Raw genomic sequence first — 23648 nt, 5'->3', positions numbered from 1 at the left:
ATGAGGGCAGGTACGACCGCTGAAATGTGTCCCAGAAGCAAATCTCTCGCACGTGGAAATTTCCTGCTCTCGGGTTGATGGCAGTGATAGGTGCATAATTGTCCTTTCAGGAGCCAGGAGCAGGAAATTTTCATCCCTTGACCCACGAGATGGASGAGGCCATCAACAAGTTGGCAAAGGTTATCCAGGAACTGACCTGTAGCTCTCGGATCTCTTATTGCTCCACCTTTTGATCTTGCACGTGCAGATTCTAAGAATATTCAGGCGCTCAACTTTTCATKGCTTTCTGTGAGAATTCTGTGAGAATTCAAGCAACCAAATACCACAGGGATTTGAGATTATAGTCTAGCCTCTTTTAAAACACATTTACAAAACTCTCCAAAGCCAAAGGCCCTCTAGATTTTTTACAGGYTTCAGCTTTGCTTTACAGCACCTCTGTATGAAAACATATGATTATCTTCCAACCAGGAGACTGGTTTTCCAGTGAAATCAGCAGGTCATAAAAAAAATAAGTTCAGGGAACATATAACATTCTGGCACTGGAACATATCTATGTAAACATAAGCTATGATGAGCTTTTTCTCTTAAAACATTTCAAGAATATCTGAATAAAGAATTAAGTAAAAGATTAACTTTATTTCTCAGTTATGTCATATAGTAAATATAAGACAATTAATACAAATATATTTTATCAGAAAATATATACACCATGATACCTAATCATACTTGTTACTTATCTGGATTTCTTCCTATCTATACCTATTCAGAAAGTAATGATTATATATTGATTTTTATCAATAATAGGGAAGTTTAAAAGAACTCCCACACCCCAATTATCTAGCAAATATTTTTAGGTTTTACTATTAAAAAAAAAAAAAAAGGCTAGGAATTAAAAGCTGGAGTTTTCCCAGTATCTCTGTGATTCAGAAAAAAGCTCTTCCTGGGATTTTCTGTTCTAAGTCAYAGAGAATTTTTTGTAAACCCCTTTCACAAGTCACAACGAACGAAAACAAAGCAATACAAATTGTATTGAGAACAAATCCCAGATGACTAAAACAAAGATTAATGAGACTGAATTAACTTTACTCTGTAGTGTTAATCATATTAACACTAATATGATTCTGAAAAGTGTATTTATACAATAACACCACATACATAACAAAACATGTGGAAGGAAAATAAAAAAAATTACATGCTATTAGCTATGGTCCCTTCTTTAAAAAAAATTTATTGAATCTTCTATTTATCGAGCAGCTGCTGCGTTCACTCATTCATTCACCCACTCCCTCRACTGTTATTTATGTAATTAATTATTCAATCAATTGTTCACTGAGGGACCGTATATGATCTATGTTTTACAATTGACCTCAAAGAGCGAGGCAGCTGAATGCATCCGATAGAAAATAGAAAAAGGCATTGCAAGGTTCACAACAATTATCCAGGGTTCAAAGCCAAAAACTATTTCTTCCAGTCCATTGTCATATTCCGGRCGGCACCCGAATGCCGGTGGTATCCACAGCTGCAGGGAAAGAACGCCAGGCCAATATTAATCATCAGCAATACTATTCAATAGTCCTTAATGACTGTGACTGCACCGTAGTGYAAATTGGTTTCAGAAATCCCTAAGAAATCCCTCCCTGTTGCTACTGGGGCACGCTGGTGGAAGAAGGTTTCAGCCTCTGCTGCTGCTACAGTTTCTGGACCGTAACTGAAAGGAGCCAAGGCTCCGATATTCCACATTTAAATAAACTTTGTTCCCCAGAARCATATTTACTTCTATTTGCAGAAGYAAAATTTACTGCCTACAAACTATAGAACCATGTAATTTTAATATACTTATCAGACATGAAAGGATGGGAAGCTTTTTGGTTTTAACTTGTGAATTACAAAAAGCCTTACCGAAAGGTTGCAGAGGAATAAAAACACAGCGATGTTCTTCAAAATTCTCCTCTTGTTGTTAGTAACTGAGTTTCTACTGTCAAATGAGATATCTGAGGYCGAGTGCATGACCAAACTGTTGTCCTGACTCRTTTCTTCTTTGGCAACACYAGSACCATCGTTTTCTGTCCCACAGATGCTGCCCTTAATCAGACAGGGCACGTCACCGCTGTCACGAGCAGCTCTGCCRTTGTAAATCTCTTTGTACAAGGGGSTGAGGGACAAAGCGCTCCCCCGAGATATGGTCACTATTCGAAGGGTTTTTATGTCATCGTTCGCCTTTTCCTGCTCACGGTGGATGGATTCAATGATAAAGAGGTTCTGAATGTATTTCTCAATAATAACCAGAAYGGAGTAGGGCAGGTTGTACCATGTGTATTTGGGATGGCCTTGGGCACAGATAATGGCAAGGATCGAGCCCCAGGAGAGCAGCCAGGACCCTGCTGCTGTGCCCACCAGCAGTTCTGCATCCAGCTTTCGAGCAGGATTCTTGGAATTATCCAGTGATCTGTCTTCCAGTCTGTAGATGAGAAGGGCRACAATTCCAGCTGTGCACATGAGAGCCAGCACAAAGATAGCGTGCAAGTAAAACATGGTGAGTGCCAACTCRCTTTTGATTTTTGAACCTCCAATCTGAATTAAATATACAACAACGATGGCTATTGTACTAATTAAAACAATTAGTCCAGAAATCATTCCAACAGTTATGCCGTGGAATTTGAATGGAGTTTTGATTTGCTGGTGGTGCTCAACTTTGCGGCCAATGTTCTTCCACAGGACATAGAGCATCGTGGATGCTAGGATGTGGTACTCTATGTTGAAGGGATATAGGTAATAAATTCCTTGAGAAAATATTGAGCAGAGAGTTGTTGTTGTGCAATTGCACTGAGGTGCATGATCATCCAGAACTATAGGAGAAGGAGAGATTAATTACGTGCATTACAAAGATTACTTGTTTAAAGTGAATAAATAAATCTTAAATAAAATAAAGAAACACAAAAGGTAAGATTTCACTCAAACAACACTCAGTTACCCACCTAAGAAAAGGCCCTAATCCCCCATGCTKCACTGGAGTTTGAAAGCAGAAGGCATCCCCAGCAGTTGTCAGATAATGGGCTGCAAGGGACCTTCATGATCATCTMTTTCAAACSCTGTGCTGTGGACAGGGAACCTTCCACTAGACCAGGTTGCTCAAAGCCCCATCCAAGCTGGTCTTGAACATTCTCTGAGCAACCTATTCCAGTGCCTCAGCACCCTCACAGTGAAGAGCTTTTTCTTTAAATCTTCCTTACTCTAAATGTTTGCTGAATATAACTTGCAGCATCTCACGATACAGAAAATTATTCATTATTAAAAAAAAAACCAACAAAACCCAGGGCAAAGTCCTTGTCTTGTAAAGCAGCATTAATGGAAAACTCCTATCCCTTTGAGCCATCCCACTGAATCTGTAGAACCACAGGCCACATGTAACCACTCTCCTGGGAAAGATTTGCAAGATCTTGGTTTTTCATGAATAACTTAGTAAGCTCTAATTTTAACATTGCTGTGTTAATTTACTTCTGTGATTTAGTAATAAAGTGGTTCCTTAGTGATGTTCCTCAGTGATGTTATTGCTCAAAAGAAATGTCCTCAAAAAATCCATTTGTTTGGAACTTAGAAGAAAACTACTGCATTGATCACATTTGTGATCATGATCATATTACATTTTARTATCAGCTAATTACCATTTGCCCCAGAATGACTATGCTGACACAGTCATGAATGACTCAGCTACATCCTACAATGACAGTATTTTGTGAGTGTGCTAGAGCAGGAATTGCAAAATGCACCAACCCTTTAGCTTACCTATAGTTATATTGCCAAAGCCAAGCGTGATTAATCTCTCCTTATGTTCATTCAATTGATGTTTTGACTCTGTTAGCACKCCATTTGTCCACAGCAGTAAATTTGTGAAAACAGAATGGATAACACCAAACCTACAAAATAAAATAATTATTGAAGGAATCCSCACAGATTGTAACTTGTGATATATKTGAAATKAAATGGAATGGATTAACTTTCTTTGTACAAGCTACATGGCACTATTTATTTGTTCATGCARGGGAAGTGTTGAAAAATTATTACTGTTCTCTGAAGATATTCTGCAGTCACTGAATATTAGATTTCCATAACCTTACAGAAATGTAATGTATAAAAAGGACTAATGTATTAAACTATTAATAGGATGCTGTTATTATTTATTATGTTCTGTYATGTGATGATAGGGTTTTATTCTTTGGGCTGGATAAACTTCATGWTAATGATCGAACAGTCTGAAGGGGATTATTTGTTTTTCAAACTGTATTTCATACCCTTCTGCAGTGCTCCTTCATATTCCCTGTGTCTGATCTTTCTTCACAGATACCCCTGCCTTCTCCAACTTCTAGCACATGCATTTTTGTCTCCTGGAGAGAGCTGAAGATAACAGTGCTTTATTCCATTCAAAGTACTGGTACAAATGAGGATAGGTCTCCATGCATTTTTGAGAYTGCTGACCTCTGACAAGCCTTTTCAGCTTAGTGAAACAGAATGGCATTGGAAAAAGAAGGGTATTAATGGTTCTGAACTTCCTAATAAAATCCAGATAAAAATTCTTCTCAATTTCTAAGCACTCCCCTTTTTTTGCAGAACATCATGGTATCTCTTTCCTAGGCACAATCCTTTCATGTACATTCCACCAGGTGCTCTGCACCCAAGGCTGCTCATGTTTCTTCACCAAGAAACAGTTCTTTATTACAGTGCTCTTCTCAGCGACAAACTTGCAGTTAGAAATGTTTTAATTCTGCTTATAAACAGAGCTGATATCACCATCTGACATTGCAAAGCCTTCTGTGACCACTCCCTTCCTCGACATGGGGTTTGAACAGTTACCCAAGAGAGCAGAACAAATGGAGAACCTTCACCACAGATGATGTTTTTGAGTAATTTTTTTTTTTTTTACCTCCAATAGAAACTGGTCAGCTTATTGATAACTTTAAAATTACTTTGAAAATTATTATATTTGCTTATTTATGTTCTATGTACAGGCAGGTTAATATACATTACTCCACCTTCTCACAAAACCAGAAACCACACTGGATCTGATTTGGTACACAGGATAGCACCAGGGAGGTTGTGTTTCCCAGTGCATTTGCACAGCTGTGAGATGTTGTTGAAGTGCCTGAGGGGATGGGATGCCAGAAGGACCTGAATGAGCTCAAGAAGGGGCCCTTTGGGAACCTTGTGAGGCTCAAAAAGACAAGTGCATGGTCCTGTACCTGGGTCAGGGCAAGCCCCAGCATCAGCATAGGTTGGAAACATCCAAGGTTTGGATGGGTCTCTGAGCGACCTGATCTAGTTGAAGGTGTCCCTGCTTATTGCAGACAGATTGAACTAAATGACTTGTAAAACTTTCTTCCAACCCAAACTATTCTATGAGTCTAACCTAGTTCTGAAAAGGTACTTTACATACAAATCAATATAAAATACCTCAGATACATTGCGTTGAGTGTAGTTTCAATACTACTTTCAATAGCCAAATAACAAAAACATAATATAGTGCACAATCTTAAAACACATACATGATGCTTCCTTCTTAATTGACTCTGTGACTATCATCATACATTCCCAGTTCCCTCTCTCATGAGAAAAATATATCTATTCTGTGACTATTGCATATTTCAAAATATAAGTACAGTTTAAATAAYGGTAAATGGAGTTACTTTCTATTTAACTGTTCTATTTCTTTCTACTGAGTGAAATCAAGAGGAGAATTAATCTCTGTGTATTTTCACTGTCCCTCATACAGTAAAACTTAGGTGTTAAAGCACTGTATAGACCTATACCTATTAACATGCCAGGTGAGGATCAGATCCACTTTACCTTTCAAGTGTTTTGAAAGACTGGATAACATCCTTTGCATGACACCATAGAAAGTACACCTAAATGAAAAAAATACAGAGAAATATCATTGCACTCAGGAGCATGTGTAACAGAAAGGAAAGTGCAGCTGTAAATAGATGTACCAATGTTTAAAACTTCTGTTGATTTAAACTGAGGTGGCTCCATCTCCACACATGTGAAAGAACTCATGATTTCCTGTGATATTCACATAGAACTGAGATTTCTTATATGAACTGTCAATGGCTTAGCAGTAGAAAGTCCAAGTATCACTCACCAAAATGTATTTTCCTCTGTATCTGAAAAGACTTTTATTTCAATGGCAAAAGAAATAAATCCACTGTCTGTGGATTGAAGTATGATTGCTGCAAGGCATMGTGATGCTAAGTTTGAATAATTTATTAAATATATTAAATTCTGTGGAGGGAAAGAGATTGATGAAAGGATGACAGACTTGACTAATAAAACAACAGATGCCCAGGAAGCATGAGAATAGTTTGTTGCCTGAGAGACAACCCCATTAAGAACACAGCAGTTTCTGTGTCAAGGATAGTGCAGAAAACTCAAACATGTAATATAAAAGAGAGATAACAATAATGAGTCAGCAAGTCAAGGGCAAAGAGGAATAAAATTAGAACTCTCTGTTTCTGAGAGCATAATGGAGACCTCAGAAAAATCAAATGCAGATAAGTTCAAGAAGAACAATACTAATATTCCTCAGGGACATCAGGGTGACACTGCAAGTCCTGTTTAGTGCCAATAGTTCCTAGGATACTGAACTCAGCACTAAGTGAACTATCATGAGAGAAAGGGTCTTAAAATGCTCTTAGAAACCTGCCTTGTTTGGTATTCCAGAAATGGTCTGAAAAGTGGTGAGAGTTTGGGTTCTTCTTCAGCAATCAGAGTAACTGGAAGCTCATTTTACCACAACATCCATTACTGTAGGGCACCTCCACAGCCGCTGCTGTCCGAGGCATTGAATGTCTCATTTTGGAAAAATGGGGACAAATGCAGTCCTTTTTGGCTCACCTATGCTCCCCAGCAATAACAATTCCTCTTATGAAGTGTTTGTCAATGAGAGGAGTGGCCACTGTAAAATCCCAGCTATAAAGACTAAAATATTTCACAKAGACTTCAACTGAAATCAAATTCAAATTACCTTAGTCTTTATTGCCATGTTCAATTTCCCATGCTGGGATAAACACAGTGAAATCTGACAGAAGGTCTGAAACAATTCTTCAAAACATAAAAAAAGTAAGTTTTGAAGATGTGTTCAGACACAAGAAAATGGAAAGGAAGTGTTTACAAAGAAACAGCTTAAAATCCAATTTTTGCTCACTCATTGCCTGCAGGAGACTTCTGCCTGCAGAAGAACAAATGTTTAGCCTGCCCTGGGAGGGCAGGTACATGGTTAGTTCATACATGTGTGCATACATAAATACTAATTTCACAGAATATTTCAGTCTCATTTAGAGTACAAGAGAGTTTGACATAAATCCTGCAGAAAACCAATCCTTTGGTTTTCAGATGACAAATATTAGGGGTGTTCTCTGCTGTGATTTCATCCACTTTTTCAAAGGCATGAGAAGATTTGTTAGGTAAGAGGTATCTGGTGAATTACTTTTTAAATTTAACTTTTTCTTTGATACTCATTCAAGTATTCACTATTTTAAGCTCTGTAGATGATAAATTCAGTGACACTGGGTGACATAAAATTTAAGTTAGAATTTTTGTTGCTTTTGTTCACATTTTTATTCACCATTCTTCCACACTCCAGTTCATGCTGGCTGGAAACCTTGAAAGCCTAAGGTCATTGTCTGTAATGAAGAATGCTGTGTTCAGATCAGCAGGGCAGAAGGGTTTAATTTCATTGGTTTGTTTCTTAGAGAGACAGCAAAGAAATTGCAAGACCCTGAGAGCGGATATTACAAGAATGTGAAATTTAGATTACTTCAGCCAACTCAGAATTTCAKCCTCAGAGAAAACCACAGATGGGGTAAGAGTTACTATTTAAAGTTCAGTGTTTGGGKTTTTTTTAACTGAAAGCAGAAAACTGCAGATTGTTCAAAAGCTCGCTTACATGCAACCACAAATGCTAGGAAAACCTTTCTTGTCTTTCTGAATGACTCAAACATCTTGGAAAAATTCACAAAAGTGCCTGGCTATGATTGAGTACTTCAGTTGAGCAGCTTTTTCTTTCTGTCTTCCCTACAAACCTGCTGACAGGGTTCAGAGGGATTAATGTGAGAGACAATCAGCTATGGAGTGTCACCATACACTGTAGATCCAAAGCCTTATAACAAACAGGCAGCTGGAATATTTCACAGGAGTCACTGGCTTTGTTTGCTACTGTGCAGCCACTGATAAGAATAACCAAATGCTTCTAGAAGGAATATCCATGTTCTTTTGTTACAGGAAAGTTGTGCAAGTGTTTTAGAAACAGCTAGGAAGGGTTTTGTCCCCTTTGACTCAGCAGGCCTACACCTCTAACCACWGAGAGACATCAGGTAGACAGATTGGATTGAATTTCTGTGGCAAGTCCTACATATGGAAAGAAGGAAATTGCCTTTGGCCAAGGAACTCATTTCAGCCTGGAAGTTCTGAAAATTATGTATGTAACTTTAAGTAAAAAACAGCCCATGAACTTCAACTACAGGAGAGCATTTTCTGATTATTCCATTTGATTATATCCATTTTGATATCCTTGTGAATTTCATGGCTGAGCAACTTCAGGTTGCAAAGCTTTAATTAAAACATAGGAAATATACACATGCACAAGCATTCAGTCCTCAAAATTGTCCTGTGATATATTTAAAAATCAAATTAGTGTAAAATTCACTGATGACAAGATAAAATATATTTTTAGTAAGAAATAGAGATTAATATAAAACTGCAACTAATGACTTTTACCTGTAAGATGGTGTGTACAGCATGTGTAACAGGAAAAATGCCTTCAGTTGGTGATAAACAGTTTGAAAAATCAACATAATATCCAATTTTAAAGGAGTCCAGAATTAAAGTAATCACTGCAAATAATGTAATCCCACCTACAAATGAAAAAGATATTAGAAAATTTCAATGTATAGTTGAAGTGTCTGGAGACTGTAAAATATACAGAAATCTATTCAGGGCAATGAAAGTTGATCAATATCTGTGTTATTTTTCATGGAAATTAGAGTTTATCAATGTTCATGAAGTGACAATCTCTTGGTGTGCTCTCCTCATGGTTTGGGAGGGTTACACTTTAACTCAGAGACCAAAACTACAATGAGCTCAAAGGTTTGTTCTCCTAGAAAGAAGCCAAAGATTTAATYTCAGCATCTATATTTCACACAGACACAAAATATTCTAATATATTACTCTAAATACCCTAAAAAACTTTGAAACACATTTCCCCTTGTTTATTTTTTTATTATTATTATTGGGTTTGTACCTGTATGACTAAGCACAATTGAACCAAACTCTACCGAACAAAACCCCAAGGCCTTCATTTATTTGGTTTTGGTTTGTTTTGAGTGTTTTCTTTGTGTTTTGGGTTTTTAATTTTTTTTAAGGCTCAAACAAGCTTTCACTGGATTGAATCTGGACTTATTTGAATAAAGACTAGATAAAAATTTATCCATTGACCTTAATGGGACCCTATGATATAAACCAGCATCAGTATCTTAATCTTTCTTTGCAATTCCTCACAGACTAAATAACATCACTACTGTTGATTTTGATGAATATTCATCTTTTATAAGGGGTCTAACTTCTATATAAGTGTTCCACATGTTCCACTTGACTCGCGGTAATAAAAAAAGTAACACTAAATTATTATTTTTAAATTAATAATACCTTTACTCTCAAAGTTGCATTGAAAAAAAATAAGTAGAAATTATATAAACACACTGTAATTTTATTATTTCACCAACCCTTTAAAATTTAACAAAAATAGACTTCAGAAACATTTTTAATCACAAAGGTATGAATTCCAGGAGGATTTTATGTTTGTTTTGCAAAAAATAATGTCAAATTGTTGATTGAGTATAATTTCTACCATGAGCTAAAAACTTGAATATTGCAAAATCTAAGACATAAGCTCTGCACTTCTTTCATGTGTATAATCCCATACAGTTTTTAGGTCAGCTAATTTGTATTCTAACACAAGGAACAGAGCTGGAGCCCACATTTAAATTGATGTGCCATTTTCATTACATATGAAAGTAAGTGGTATCACAAAATGCAAAATTATAGGTTACTCTTGAGATCAAATTATATGTTTCCTTCCTCATCTAAAGAATGTAAAAAATTCTAAAATAAATTAGAATTGTTGGTTCTGMAATAATTYTGCCTGAGGTAACTAGRTATGCTCTAAGAAAGGTGTTAGACTAGATGACCTTAAGAAGTGCCTTCCCACCTAAATTRTTCCATGAYTGATTCYGTGATTCATGKTTTATTTATAAAGGATGCAGAATASARCCTATTTTTGTCTGAAATACRTCMATTTGAGGGACTTCACGTGTGCTAWGTTTGTTTCAATRAGAAGGCAAAAGCTATCTKGTGAAGTAAAAAGGTTATAAATWACTRTTCTCCAGGRATGAGAAGACTTTGAATGACTCTTTTAATGTTAGATTGTTTCTTTTATTCAAATGGTATTTAGAAATTTATGGCAATCTCCCAGGTGGCCAAACTACAAATGCATACAAGGTRTCCAACATGCTTATTTATGGGCTTCCAAAGAGAATGTACTAATTTGCTTAGTCAAAAATCAAAGCACAACCATAATGAACATTCATATGGCATATTAATAGTTTTGTATTAACTTTTTGTAAACAGGATACTTTTGTKAACATGGATACTTCAGTAGTATATACTAATACTAAATGGATACCAGTATTTTCAAGGAAGATAATCCCACCACTTAACTATTTACATTTAAAAGTTTAAGAAACATGAAATGATTACTATTGATCACTTTTACATTTTTTTTTTCGAACATACATTGAAACCTGTATATCCTAAGGGATCAATAATAGCATTTTCAATACTGCTAAACATTGGTTTATTTCTTCCTATTAACCATCAAGAAGAACAAAAAACATAATGATACAGTTGCAAAAATACCACTCTCATTGTTCAAATAACTGGCAATTTAATGCAGGCAGTAAAAAGATACAGGTTGAAGTCTGCCRAGACCTTTTTAAGTTGACCAGTTGTCAGTACTTTAAGCAGATACTGTGATCCTAAAGGATAAAATAAAGCTGTTTGTGAAGCCAACTGATTTTCATTTTGAGTTCTCTGGCTCACTTTGCTGAACTTTGCAAAAAAATGGTCACAGATCTTTTCCTAGCAGGAGAGTGTACTTAGGGGGATAACATTTGGAATAAGTGAAGGAAAGAACATTACTTTCTAATGTTCCCTGTGGTTATCTGGGTCAGGATAATTAAAGACAAAGTTCTCCCACAAACTTTTCCCATGTTCAGACTACAGGAGTGGTTCTTGGTCAACCATACAGGCGGGAAGACAACCAAGCTCAAGGGTTCACACAATTGACCCCTTGGTGCAAAAAGGCTCAAGGAAACCTTCCTGTGAGMAGTCCTTACAAACTGATCATCCATCCTTCCAGCATTGCTAAAAATGTAAAAGGAATCAGTTATAGGAGGTTTTTATTAAACTATTCCATTTCAACATTTGTCAGAGCAAAATGGTCTAAGCAGGCAAATGCCACCACTTTTACTAAAGTGATATTCACGGTTGGAAAGGATTCATGAAAATACACTGATTTTATACTGTTTATACAAGGACATTTGCTCTTGCTAATAAAAAATCGTGCAAAGATTTCTGTGGAAAAACTCAAACAAAATGTGTCCGTTACACTCCGTCCTCCCCTTTCCTTTTTGGACTTTTAGTCTTTCAGATAAAAGATTTCTGTTAAAAAAAAAAAAAAAAAAAAAAAAGCACTGAAAAAGAGGAGGGCAAGGGGGATCTTGGCAGAGGAATCGCCACCTGAGTTTTTCCTTAGCTCAAATAAGTTTTCTTTTACCAACAGAGGATAAAGGAGTTGTACAGACTTGTTGTAACTACAAGAAACTCCCAAGAATAGGAAAGTGTAGGTCATTCCCKAAGGGCAAATTTGTTGAATTGCAGCCTAGACATCCAAGAGAAGCCATGGAAGCCACACCACTTGAGAAGCCAGTACAAAGACCCATCCTGTGTTGGTAAAAGAAATGGATAAGGTAACCTAGTARCTCAATTCAGGATCTTATTTCTAAGTTTCTGTGACTCCTTATATTCTGTAGGACAAATGAAATGTTGTGAATGTGTTGCCAAAGAAAGAGGGCAGGGATCCTGCTGTACTTACCCATGCTAGGCAGTATTTATTCCATATTTAAGAGGGTAAAACTACCTTCTGTGTTACAAAAGCATAGCATGCTCCAAGTTAGGATCAAAGTAAGCCTTGCATGAATTTCAGGAGGTTGTAAGCCACATAAGCTAATATATGAAAAATGCTTGAGAGATGAATATTGCCTTGGAAAACAGTAAATAATCAAGAGGAACTATTCAACAGTTGGTATGTTAACTCCATACATTTCAGGAAAGAGTCTACAGACCACGGCTAATTACTGGACATCAAAAAAAAAGAAAAAAAAAAGATTTTCTGTCAGCAATTCATACACAAATGTTAAGAAAAAGAAATTATATACAAGCACTGAGATTGAGAACAAAATACATTTCCACAGCACAACCTTTTCAAAATAATCAGGTGTCAGGCGTTCTTGGAATTTTCATTTAGATATTTCATTAGRTGCTGTGAAAATTAACAGTTGTCTCACTGTTAGTAAGTTAGGAARCATTTTATGGAAAAACAGTTCTATAACATCCCACTTAAAATATTTACTCTCCAATCTGTCATTTACAGTGCTTAGACTGGAAGATGAAGAGCCCATTAAAACTGGGATTGCCTATTATTCCACACAGCACTGATGTAGGCTGTTTCTTTTCCTTGGTACCCAAAACCACAGTATTCCTGTCACTAYGACTCTGTGATGTGCTCCCCAAGCACCTTGTCTCAGTATACCTTTATATCCTCGCTCCAGTATGCACCTGACTCCGCAGATCAGGGTCAGCACATCCCACCACTTCCCTTGCAAACTTGTACACCTTTTCTGCAAGCAAATGCTCRTTTTAGATTCCTTGTTTAACTGCTTTATGTGCTAATCTACAAACTGATCTGRTCAGAGTTTTTGTCCTCTCCTATCTGACTCTAGATGTTTCTAAGGTGTCATTGTGCACATATAAACGGGAGTCTCTAATATATATTGGTATAGAAAGCACTTGAAGACCTTTCTGACTGGTACTACCATAAAGTCAGTTGCGTAATACCATCTGGAAAAGGTGATAATTCCTCCAAAAGAACTGCAAGACACCAACAAAATTGCCTCTTTCACTAGCTCTATTTCAAATGTCGCCAAAACACAAGTAAGGAAGAAAAGCGCTGGAGCTTTTAGCACTATAAATGGTAGGCTGGAAAGTGAGGATGTTTAACAAACAGCTTCCCCATACAATTTCCTAGTATATTCAGCTTATGCATATATTTACTTTGGAGTGCACTGCAYGTGCATTCAGTTCGTGAATACCAGRATGCCTCCCGGTAGGGATGGAGAGGGTAACAAAGAGGTGGCGGACACAGGTGATGGCACAGATGTCTCTTGTGCGGCACCACTCTTTGTGCCATCGGCCGTACTTACACTTCAGCCAGCGGGCTCCGGCGTGTGTGTCCTTGTCCTGGATCAGCCTCCTCTGCGTGCAGCTCCTGCAGAGGTACCACAGCATCCACAGCAGCTGGATGAGCATCAGCGTGATGAGGTAGGAGAGCAGGTGGCTCTTGCTGATGCCCACGGCATGCACAGCCCAGGCGAAGGTGAGCAGCAGCCCGGCCAGGAAGAGGTTGATGCCGTACTGGCTGCTGAGAATCTCGGCGTTTTTCTGCGGGTAGCTGCCGCCCACAGCGGGGCACCCGGCGGCTTTCTCCATCTCCCRCGCCGCCGGCCAGGTGCTGCACGCAGGCGGCCCCGCTTTCCCCGGGGAGCCCCGAGGGCTCCGCTGGCCCGTCCCCCATCGCGGCGGGGGCGGAGCGGGGCCGCCGGCCCTGGCCGTGCCCTGCCCGCGGGCGGGGGTCCCCGACTGCCGGGGCAATCCCGCTCTCCCCGCTGCGGGAAAGGCTGCTGAGGTTTCTGTGGGACAGTCTTACCTGAGGTGACAACAGGTGGGGTCCAGGGCAGGGTAAGGAGAAGGTTAGCTAACGCAGGTTAGATCGGAGCCAGGCAGTCGTTTCCCTTCCGGAGGGGCAGGTGAGCCCGGTCCGGCTGCCTTTGGTGAGGGACACGGGGTTATGTCCGTGTTGAGATACCTGTGCGGTGTAACATGTCCCTTGGACAGAGAAATGGGAAAGACAGCGGGTGTTGGACAACCCCCCGGCCCGATGGAAGCCGAGGAACGGCCAGCACCTGGCAGCCGGTGCGAATGGAGCCTGCCCTGCAGCCCAGGAGCCAACAGCTCTGATGGAGCTCTTTTGCACGGGGTGGCAGTGGGATCACCCACGTCCTTCACACTCTGGGCCATCTTCTGGACAATCGCTACTTTAATTGGTAGCACAGAACCTCGGTTTTCAGGACTTCTCTAGACCTTTCAAATTTACCTTATTTTTTTAGGAAGTCCCAGCCTGACAACACAGTATYATAGGAATTGCTAGCTGGAGAAGCAACTACTGAATTCAAAGTAGCAAAAGCTTCTGCAGAATTTTGTCCACTTCTTATATATTCATTTTCCCAATATTTATAAACATTTTTTAACAAAATTCACCTTTACAAAACTGAATTCTCTCAACTTTAGGTATTTGGGTACTGAGCCATAGCTTGGAGGCCAAATACCAGGATAGTCTGGTCCTTGTCCTGCCCAGGCAAGTCTTACATTTTTTACTCTTACCTRTTGGTTGTGTATTGATTACCCAAAMCATTGGTTTTTACAGTGATTGACCCACATCTCTCATGCAATTAGGTCACTGGTTCAACCACTTTGGGGAAAAAAAGGAAGATAATACAGCATCTATTTTACTYCCTCTGGCAAAACATAGGAGTTGTTTTAAGCTTTTTCTCTTCTGAAGCCAGAAATTAATAGAGGGTTTTTTCTTACATAACAAAGGACACTTTTGAACTGACATATAAGTGTCTGGGGATCACAATCCTCTTAAAGAACAGGGAAGAAAAACAAAATGGCAGAAAGAAGGAATGAGTGAATCAATCACCTATTGAGGTAAACATAAAGAAGTAGTTCATGTACTTTATTCATTTTGCCCTRTTCTTAAGAAACAGGTATTTTAAGCCATCTGCAAATCTTCCTTTTGAAGAATGGACTAAACTGGAAGCCTGCCCTATGTTTCTGTTTAGCCTATAACAGCAATATCACTAAAAAGCACTAACTAGTCAAACAGTTCAGTCTTCAACAACCTCTGGCTCATAGTGTCATCCATCATTATCAGAAGCTCATRGAAATGCCAAATCCTACTTTTATCTCATATAATGTCACCTTTAAAGAATAGCTAAGGAAAATGTTTCCATTTTGAAGAGCTTCTGTGGGTAACTGTGATAAACAATCACAGTTGTGGACTATTTTACCTCGAGATAATCCAAGAACATTCCTTGCCACTTGTGAAGGAAAGCTCTTTGGTGCTGGTTCACATCCTCAGCCTCAAATGAAGTTAATGTAAATGGATACAGAAGATAGCTRTGATGGTCTGTAGCAAGATAATAGATTCAAGCTTTAGTATAGGTGGGGATTTTGATTGCCTCATTTCAGGGAACTATTATGCTACCTCTTTCTACACTCTTGCCATAAATTCTTTATTTGGTAGTAAGGAAAATAACARAAGTAAGGAGTTCACAGAACTAGAAGTGGCAGCAGCATTGTGTCAGCCTACAAYAGTTAAAACAAGCATTGTTTTAAATTTTTACCAGATTTGCCACTACTTCATTTTGAGCATATAAGTGAATGAATATTGTGTTGGATACTCATAACTGTTACGGAAAGACTTTACAGGACTTTGTACAATGAGTATATCTACTCAGGATTCTCAGAAAGACATCAAAGTAATCAGAGGGTAAACAGCTCTCCAAAGGGGAACAGAGTGGTATTACACCTTCAATAAACCCAGCTGAGGGGGCATGAAAAACAAAGATACTCTGAGCCAAGTACGTTATTTAAATCTACATGAACATCTATTTTATAGAAAAAGCAATGGGATGGGCTGGAAGTCTCCAAGAAAGTGTAATTAAACAGTTAAACAATTMAATAGTGAACAACCATTCATCACTTTTGTAAAAAGTTTATTAAGATGTTCAAAAGAATGAATTTGAAAAATCATGTAGCAAATAGTTATTTTAATTCCAGATCACAAGGCAACTTAAAACACCTAGAGCATTTATATAGTTGACAAATTAAAACACAGSTATAATAACTATCCCTGAGCAATTTTAAACTGCATTTTAAATATTATAWTAAACAAAATTACTCAAATGTACCTGTTGACACAACGGGTACATTTAAATTTAATTTAAAGACATAAAATTGTTWAAACTTTTTAAAAGAAGAGCTGAAGTTAAGCAACTTACATTTTCAAGATATGAAGCACAACTGGTTTTGGCACACTTAAATATTACATTTAAACAAATGAAGCTGTTAACTTACTCCACAAAATACTTCAAGTAGTGGTGAAAGCAATTGATTTTGGTTTGTCTGATTCTTTGTATCACACACTATTAGGATGCAACTTTTTTCCTCAATGGAACAGTAGCAGCCAAAGACAATGTGCATCTTTTTTATCACAAAACATTCCATGTGTTCAGCAATGATGTGAATTTGGAAATCAGAATGAAGAACACAGCATCCTCTGACAGTGCAGACTTTAGCAACAGTCATAAAGAGAAGATTTTAGCAAGTTTCAATATCCAATTTCTACATTCTCCTATTTTTCAAAAGGCATGGGTGGGAATGTATGTACGCAAGAATTTACATAAAGTGGTCTAGCAGCTAGATAGTGCCCAGGTCTTCAGAYAGTTAAGTATTTCAGTCAACAAGAACAGATGCCTAATAAAAATAAAATGTTATTTTATTTTCCCAACTGAGTATAGCTAGTAGTTTTTAAGTTAGTATCAGCCTCTTCATTGCTGAGGAAGGAAAATGGCAACTTCATTAACAGGCACTGCTAAGAATGAAAAGTTAATTTACAGAAGAAAAAACAACCTGAACACTGAAAAACAGTGCATACATCAGAAAAATTTATTGTGTGCTCCAAATTTATTAWGTAATGTTAATATTGTTCATTGTATTGCTGGTTATTCACAGCTTGATTTTCCACCTTTGGTTGTGGACAAACTGCATGAGCAAAAGTAGAATTTACTTCGCTGATGGCACTGTCAACTGTCAACCAGCTTTCCCTTACCCCTATTCATACTTTTTTTAACATTAGCACATCTGAATTCAAGACATTAGGTAATAAAGTATTTCTTACATGGTAACACATATAACATTAGAAATTTAACAGACCGAGAAATCTCTCCTATAAGTAAGTTTGCAAGTACAAACACAGGTTCCAGATAACAGTATTTTACCTGTCAATTTAAATGGAAAGAATATAGTATTAAAACCCCACAACACTTGATTTAAGTATCAATTACTTCCAAATCAAACAACATGATTTGAGCAGGAAGTTGTACTAGGTAACCTCTGAGGCCTCCAAAGATAATATTTAAAGGTCTCTTCCAACACTAACTATTCTATGTTGGTCTTACTTACCACCCATGTGCTTAATATTCAAATACAAATAGAAAGCTTTACAAAGCTTTACAAAATGTAAGGTCTCACATTACTAAGAGATGTAAAACCTATTTATTTTTTAATTATTCACTAATCAGTTGCTTTTTCCTATGGTTATGTCCATTGATTTTTAAATCAAGTAGATTAAGAATTACTGTATCAGTCAGAACAAACTGGCAGCATTAAAAACAATAGAAGTACTGGAATGTAACAAAAGTGACATACACTTTGCAGGATTACAGTTACTTGAGYCCTTCACATGAAGCTGAAAGAAAAGAAAAAACAACCCCAATTTAACAAAAACCTTTAAAGGTTCTATATACTGCATACACTGTACCTTGTACTAACTCAGTAAATGAATGATTTTGCAACATCAAGTAATAACTTGGCCTTAAGTYAATTACTTCCTAAAAAATCAGGTTTCTTGGTATCTAGAAAATAGATGGGAAAATGCAACACTGGTTCAGTCTGTTGTCAAAAAAAGACCAAACAAATCCAAACAAACAAAAAATCCTCTGAGTTTCACCATCCCAACCATTAAGCAATTTTTGCCTACAACTCTGCCAGTACAAGAGGCTACACTCTAAATCACTCTAAATCCATCACAGCCTTCTTCYTGCTGCCCTCATAAAAATACTGGGGGATCTCCTCACCAAAAAGGGTTTRTGATGGCAACAAAGCCAAACAGGCTTCCTCCTCATTCCCTTGAGAAGTACAACAAATAGGACCTGCTGAAGGAGTAGCTTCGCTGGAAGATATGAGATACCTGTGATAATGGGGGACATCCTTTACCCTATTTACTGGGCTGTCTTTGATGTCTTCCTTAGCTTTTTACATTTCACAGGATTCATTTGATAAGTATATYCTAACAAAAGATGTAGGAACCACTTTCAATGTGGCCCTTATTGAGAGTGCATTTCTCAAGTCAACAAAACAGATGGGTTTGCCTTTGAAAAGTTCTTTTTAGAAAGAACAAAGAACTTCTCGTATCTGGCAATTTTCCAGATAGCAGGTTGATCTGGACTGTTTGTCACAGAAAATCAAAACAGCACACTTGAAAACAAAGATACGACAAAGATTTTGTATTAGAAAAAAATAGAGAAGGTACTCGCATATGGATGTTGATATCTTCTCCCCTTGTCTATCAGGTCAAGCAGCTTTCCTAAGAAGTTCTCCCAGTCTAGGTAAAAGCTGCAGGTTTTTGGTTTATATGCCCCACATCCATTCTCACTAACGTTTCTTTTCATTGCCTAGAATGGAATCTTAGAGAAGTGAAAAGGATACTCTTCCCATTTGGATAATTGCATGTTCTCTGATTATTCTGCATGCCACAAAATGTCAAAATTCTAACAATGTACACAAAACATGGAGAAGGAATCTCTAAAAGGCCTCCCAACACTAAAATGTCTAACAAAGCAGTTTCCACAACAAGATAAATGCTTTTATGTGCTTAAAAAAGTCAAATATTTACCTGAAGGGCTTATCCCAGGAGTGACACAAGCATCACAACACCCATGAACTGAATGAAGAGCAACACAGGTGTAAAAAATGACCAGACAGGCCACAAGGCAACATTGAAACTGTGAATAAAAGCAGAAAGTATTTGCTAAGTTCAGTTGTCATGTTACGGAAACMCCAGGCATACAAAGAAAACATGTCGCAAGAGGAAATAAGATTTAAATGACTTAAACTGGAAATATACTTGTTTATTTCTGAAAACAAAACCCATCAAGGGTAAAGGGTAAAGATACCTTTTACTTTCAGAAAATCTSTATCTGAAGCCCCTGAAAATGACCTACTCTTTGATTTTTCCATGGGCATACATRGCAGCTGAGGGAAGCCTTAATCTGAACTTTCATTCAGACAGATTTCAGTGTTTGAACTCACCAAACTGCTGCTGCTATAAAGGTAGCTGTTGTGATGGGAATCAGTGCTGGGTACTGTTCATCATAATCCTGAATTCCACAGTACCACTCAAGATACAGTATGCAGTAAAAGGCAACAGATAAACAGGCACTCAACAAACAAGCACCACCGGCAAGCCACCAACTGCAGGAAGAAAAGCACATTAAACCACGTTTAGCACAGTCACATGGCAGTTTGCACAGTAATCTTCACTCCAGTCTACAAACAGAACTGACAAAATCTGTTAAATACACAGATTGTGGCCTACMGTTCATGTAGATTTACTTTTACAAAAGTAAGTTACTTTTACAAAACACTTTTTGCCCTTCAGAGCTGTCTAATATAAATAACTGAGTTCAATTTTGCAATGAAACATTCATTTATTCTCCCCTCAAGTATTTTGGAAATGCAAAGTGACATATCTTGTCAGGAATCTACTATGCTACTACACCAAAAATACTTTGTCACTAATGAAGTAAAATAGGCTCCACTGCAACTGTGCTTCTCACTATAAATTAGACTGGTGATTTCTGTGCAACAGAAATGTTGCAGAAAGCCTTAATATGATTTCAGTTTCTGACCTCTCAAATTCAACAGACAAGAAGCATGAAGATTATTCTTTATAGCTCCTAAAAAACACATGGAGACATCCATAATTTTAAAGTCAGAATCATAAAAACCCAGAGTATGTGATTATTTAGGAAGACACACTTTTGATCCACTTTGAGAACATACTTCAAGACTAGGACAGGAAAGATCACTTGAGAGGAAGATGCACTTTCATAAAGTCTTATTTAAAGTATTTAAACAAACGTGTATTTAACAAACAAAAAAATATGAAAAGTAAATTCTTATTACTGCAATTTGATTACCAAATTACAAATGGTAATCAAGGATCTTGCTACTCAGGTAACATCTGCTCTGGAATGATGCAGCAAATATATATGTTACTTTGGGCCCATGTTACTACCAATTGAAAATTGTGCACTAAAAGAACTAGTCTGCCTAGACAAGCAGTATGGGAAGGCAGGGTCCTGACACCCCAAATTTTGATTACATSCTAGTCATTAGTTTTACTTTCACAGTCAGCTATATGAAGGGCGTAACTAGCCTGCGGGAGCAGCTCCAGAGAWCCTCACAGAGAGAACCTCAAGGGCAAGGCCTTGTGCAGCTTCCACAATGATGTTAACAATGACAGCAGCAATGAGAGTTTTAAAAGTACTTTCAGCTGAAGCTATCTAAAAATATTTAGCACACATCAATCCCATTGAAAATAATTTAATAGAAAAAGACTAGAAATAGAAGTTACTTCATAGAAATTATTTGATTATTCTTTTGCTAACCTAGTCAAAGTCATCTAGAGAATTTCTAGAGAAATTAACTTCTGTTTGACATTTAAAGATAAATTTCAGGGCTTTTTTATTAAAATAAAATCAACCCCCCAACACCTTCAACAAAACAACTATTTCTTGGACTTAAGTAAAAACTTGAAGGTACAGTATTAAAATGTCTGGTATCAGACAAATTTTGTACATACAAAGAYGACTCAATAAAGTTAAAAGAAAAGAAAGCAAATTAGAGCAAATTTTAAGCATTGTACTTACTTTAAAATTAGTTTAATAATATCATCTTATGTGGTCATCTGACCTTCCTACTCAAGCAAGCTCAGCTACTGCCAGTTGCCCAGAATCATGTCCAGATGGCTTCTGAGTATCTCCAAGAATGGAGACTCCACAACCTCCCTGGGCAACCTGTTCAGTTCTCAGTCATCTGCACAGTAAAAAAGWGTTTCCTGATCTTCAGAGGGAGGCCCCATGTTTCAGTTTGTGTCAGCTGCCTCTGATCCTGTCACTGGCACCATTGGAAAGAGCCTGGCTCTGTCTTATTTGCACCCTCTCTTCAGGTATTTACATGCATTGACAAGATGCCTCTGAGCCTTCTCTTCWSCAGGCCGAACAAACWCAGGTTTCCCTATTCCTRTTGTAGATCTTGTTTATCCATGATTTAAAATACAGTGATCAGATGTAACAAACTGAGTATGATTGTACGACTAAAGCACAACATTTTTTTTGTAAGTAAAGATACCTTACCTATCWGTTTGCATAGTTTCTTTAATATTTTTTAAAAAATCAAAGTAGTATGTCACAACTATTGATGCCAAAATCCAGAATGCAGAATGAATATTCAGCCTGGTAAGAGGCCTCATCGTCTTCTCCACAGCTGTAGACTCTTCTGTAAATAAGAACATAATTATAGCACTAAAGCCAGTCATTAAAAGGAGTATGATTATAGTTACGTAAAGCATGATGCTTTATATTTTTAATTCATTTATCTGGGAGATTATTATATTCAACATAATACACTTTGTACTACAGATATTCTAAAAAGCATTTACTAAAATGAAACAGACAAAGCAAGGTACACTTTGATAAAAAGATAAAACAGTAACAATCAGCACAATACTGTGGCTGTGTACCCTTTTAGGAAACAGCTAACTAGATTTTGTAAGGRTTGTTTAACTTATTAAAAACTCCTGGTATTATAAAAGAATTTTTATTAATCTAGCATGTAGAATTTCAGGCTGTTTCCAATTACTAATTTATTTGTACCTTTCTTTACGAATTTTAGTATTTGCGAAACCATTTCAGGCACAAATGATTTTCTTGTTCTCAACTGCAGATAATTCACAAATTTTCAGCTCCAGTTTCAGGAGACACCTTGACTTACACTGCACACCTTCAGCAAGTAAACTGCAAGGTATTATTGTGCAGGAAAGTACCTTCTCTTTTTCCCCTCATCACCGTGTAGAGTTTTGGAGAGCGTGAGACAACAGAGTAAGCAGGTGAGAAAGCCTTTTTTTGGGCATGACAAGTAACCATGTAACACAGTATTTATACACACTGTCAAAAAAGGTGTCAGAGGTGGTTCTGATGTCTCACACTCTGAAGTTTATCACTAGGAGCTCTGGTGGCCYGTGTGCCTCCAGCAGCGTCACACGTGCCGCTCCCCTACACGCCCCGCCACCGGCCGAGCGTACCGACAGCTCTGCTGGAGCTTACAGGCAGCGTTATTTTTWATTTCCTACAATCCTCCTCATCCTRCGAGAGCTYGGGCCTGGAGCGTTCAAGCWYTTSGTTGTCATCCCGCAGTCCCCTCGCCTCTCCCCACATGCAGCTCGCTTTCAGGAGCGGACACCTGAGGGCAGGCGGGGCCGCGCTCCGCGCCGCTCCACCCGAGGCGCCCCCGCTGCCGCCGCAGCGCCCGCTCGGGGGTCCCGACACCGCTCCCCGCGCCCCGGCACCACCCACCGGCCATCCCACCGCCCCGGGCAGGCGGCTGCGGCTGCTGCGGGTCCGGGGACTCCGGCCCGTGGCGCCCCGAGCGCCGCAGCCTCGGGAGCGGGTCCCCGCCGCCGCCGYGCTCCATGTTGGGCCGCTCCGGCAGTGACGCGGCGGGGCGGGAGCGCGGCGTCTGTGACCGCCCCGGCGTGAGGGCAGCGGCGGCGCCCGGCGGCAGCGAGCGGCCCGGGATACACAAACGGCTGCGGGAATCGCACTGAGCCCGCCTGGAGACCGGGAACAGCGCCGTGTACTGCCAAGGGCCGCAGGGAAGGCTGCTGTGCCCAAAAGGATGCAGAAAAATAACCCCAAAAACTCTGCGCGTAAGAATGTTTTCCTCATCTGCCAGCCACGTGTTCTCAAGGACAGATGTTAAAAAAAAAGCTCAATTTTAGTGACACAGAGCAGTGGTGTAGGTGCAAAATGGTTGGACTATGACGCTAATAACACCAAGCTCATAGCCTTTATCCCCGTAGTGACCGTTCGTTCATTCGACTGGGTGATCCTTGTGGGTCCCTCCCAGCTCGGAGTGTTCTCTGATTCCGTGAAATGCAAAGTTCTAGGAGGTTTCGAGAGCCACGGGAATCCTGTTGCACTCGAAACTGCAATTCATAACTGGAAATAATAAACATATTTACAAGGCAAACCACCTAATAATTAAATAAACTAATWAAATGGTAAAATAGATTGCCTTGT

The 23648-nt window shown here is 38.5% G+C and overlaps 2 protein-coding genes across 3 annotated transcripts; both read right to left on the bottom strand.

Annotated features, from left to right (window-relative positions):
- Positions 1 to 604: 604 nt before the first annotated feature.
- OTOP1 (otopetrin 1) lies at positions 605 to 14326 on the bottom strand. Of its 2 annotated transcripts, none has more exons than XM_057373500.1 (6): positions 13587 to 14326; positions 8767 to 8903; positions 5839 to 5897; positions 3784 to 3914; positions 1900 to 2846; positions 605 to 1519 (listed from the first exon to the last, which is right to left on the bottom strand). In XM_057373500.1, the coding sequence occupies exons 1-6, from the start codon at positions 13870 to 13872 to the stop codon at positions 1349 to 1351; spliced, it is 1731 nt and encodes a 576-aa protein (XP_057229483.1). In that variant the 5' UTR covers positions 13873 to 14326; the 3' UTR covers positions 605 to 1348. The 2 variants fall into 2 exon arrangements, with proteins under 2 accessions (XP_057229483.1, XP_057229484.1); XM_057373501.1 differs by lacking the exon at positions 13587 to 14326 and adding an exon at positions 12200 to 12434.
- Positions 14327 to 16210: 1884 nt separating this feature from the next.
- Positions 16211 to 23050, bottom strand: TMEM128 (transmembrane protein 128). The gene is made up of 5 exons (XM_057373495.1): positions 22923 to 23050; positions 21705 to 21846; positions 19597 to 19758; positions 19181 to 19289; positions 16211 to 17974 (listed from the first exon to the last, which is right to left on the bottom strand). The coding sequence occupies exons 1-4, from the start codon at positions 23038 to 23040 to the stop codon at positions 19190 to 19192; spliced, it is 522 nt and encodes a 173-aa protein (XP_057229478.1). The 5' UTR covers positions 23041 to 23050; the 3' UTR covers positions 16211 to 17974; positions 19181 to 19189.
- Between the last annotated feature and the right edge of the window lie 598 nt (positions 23051 to 23648).

The sequence above is a fragment of the Malurus melanocephalus genome, unplaced genomic scaffold (genome assembly GCF_030028575.1).
Source record: "Malurus melanocephalus ecotype Western Australia unplaced genomic scaffold, MMel_1.1 scaffold_199, whole genome shotgun sequence".
Classification (NCBI taxonomy): Eukaryota; Metazoa; Chordata; class Aves; order Passeriformes; family Maluridae; genus Malurus; species Malurus melanocephalus.
The sequence above is the reverse complement of the archived record's forward strand: the minus strand, read 5'-3'. Positions and strand labels throughout refer to the sequence as shown.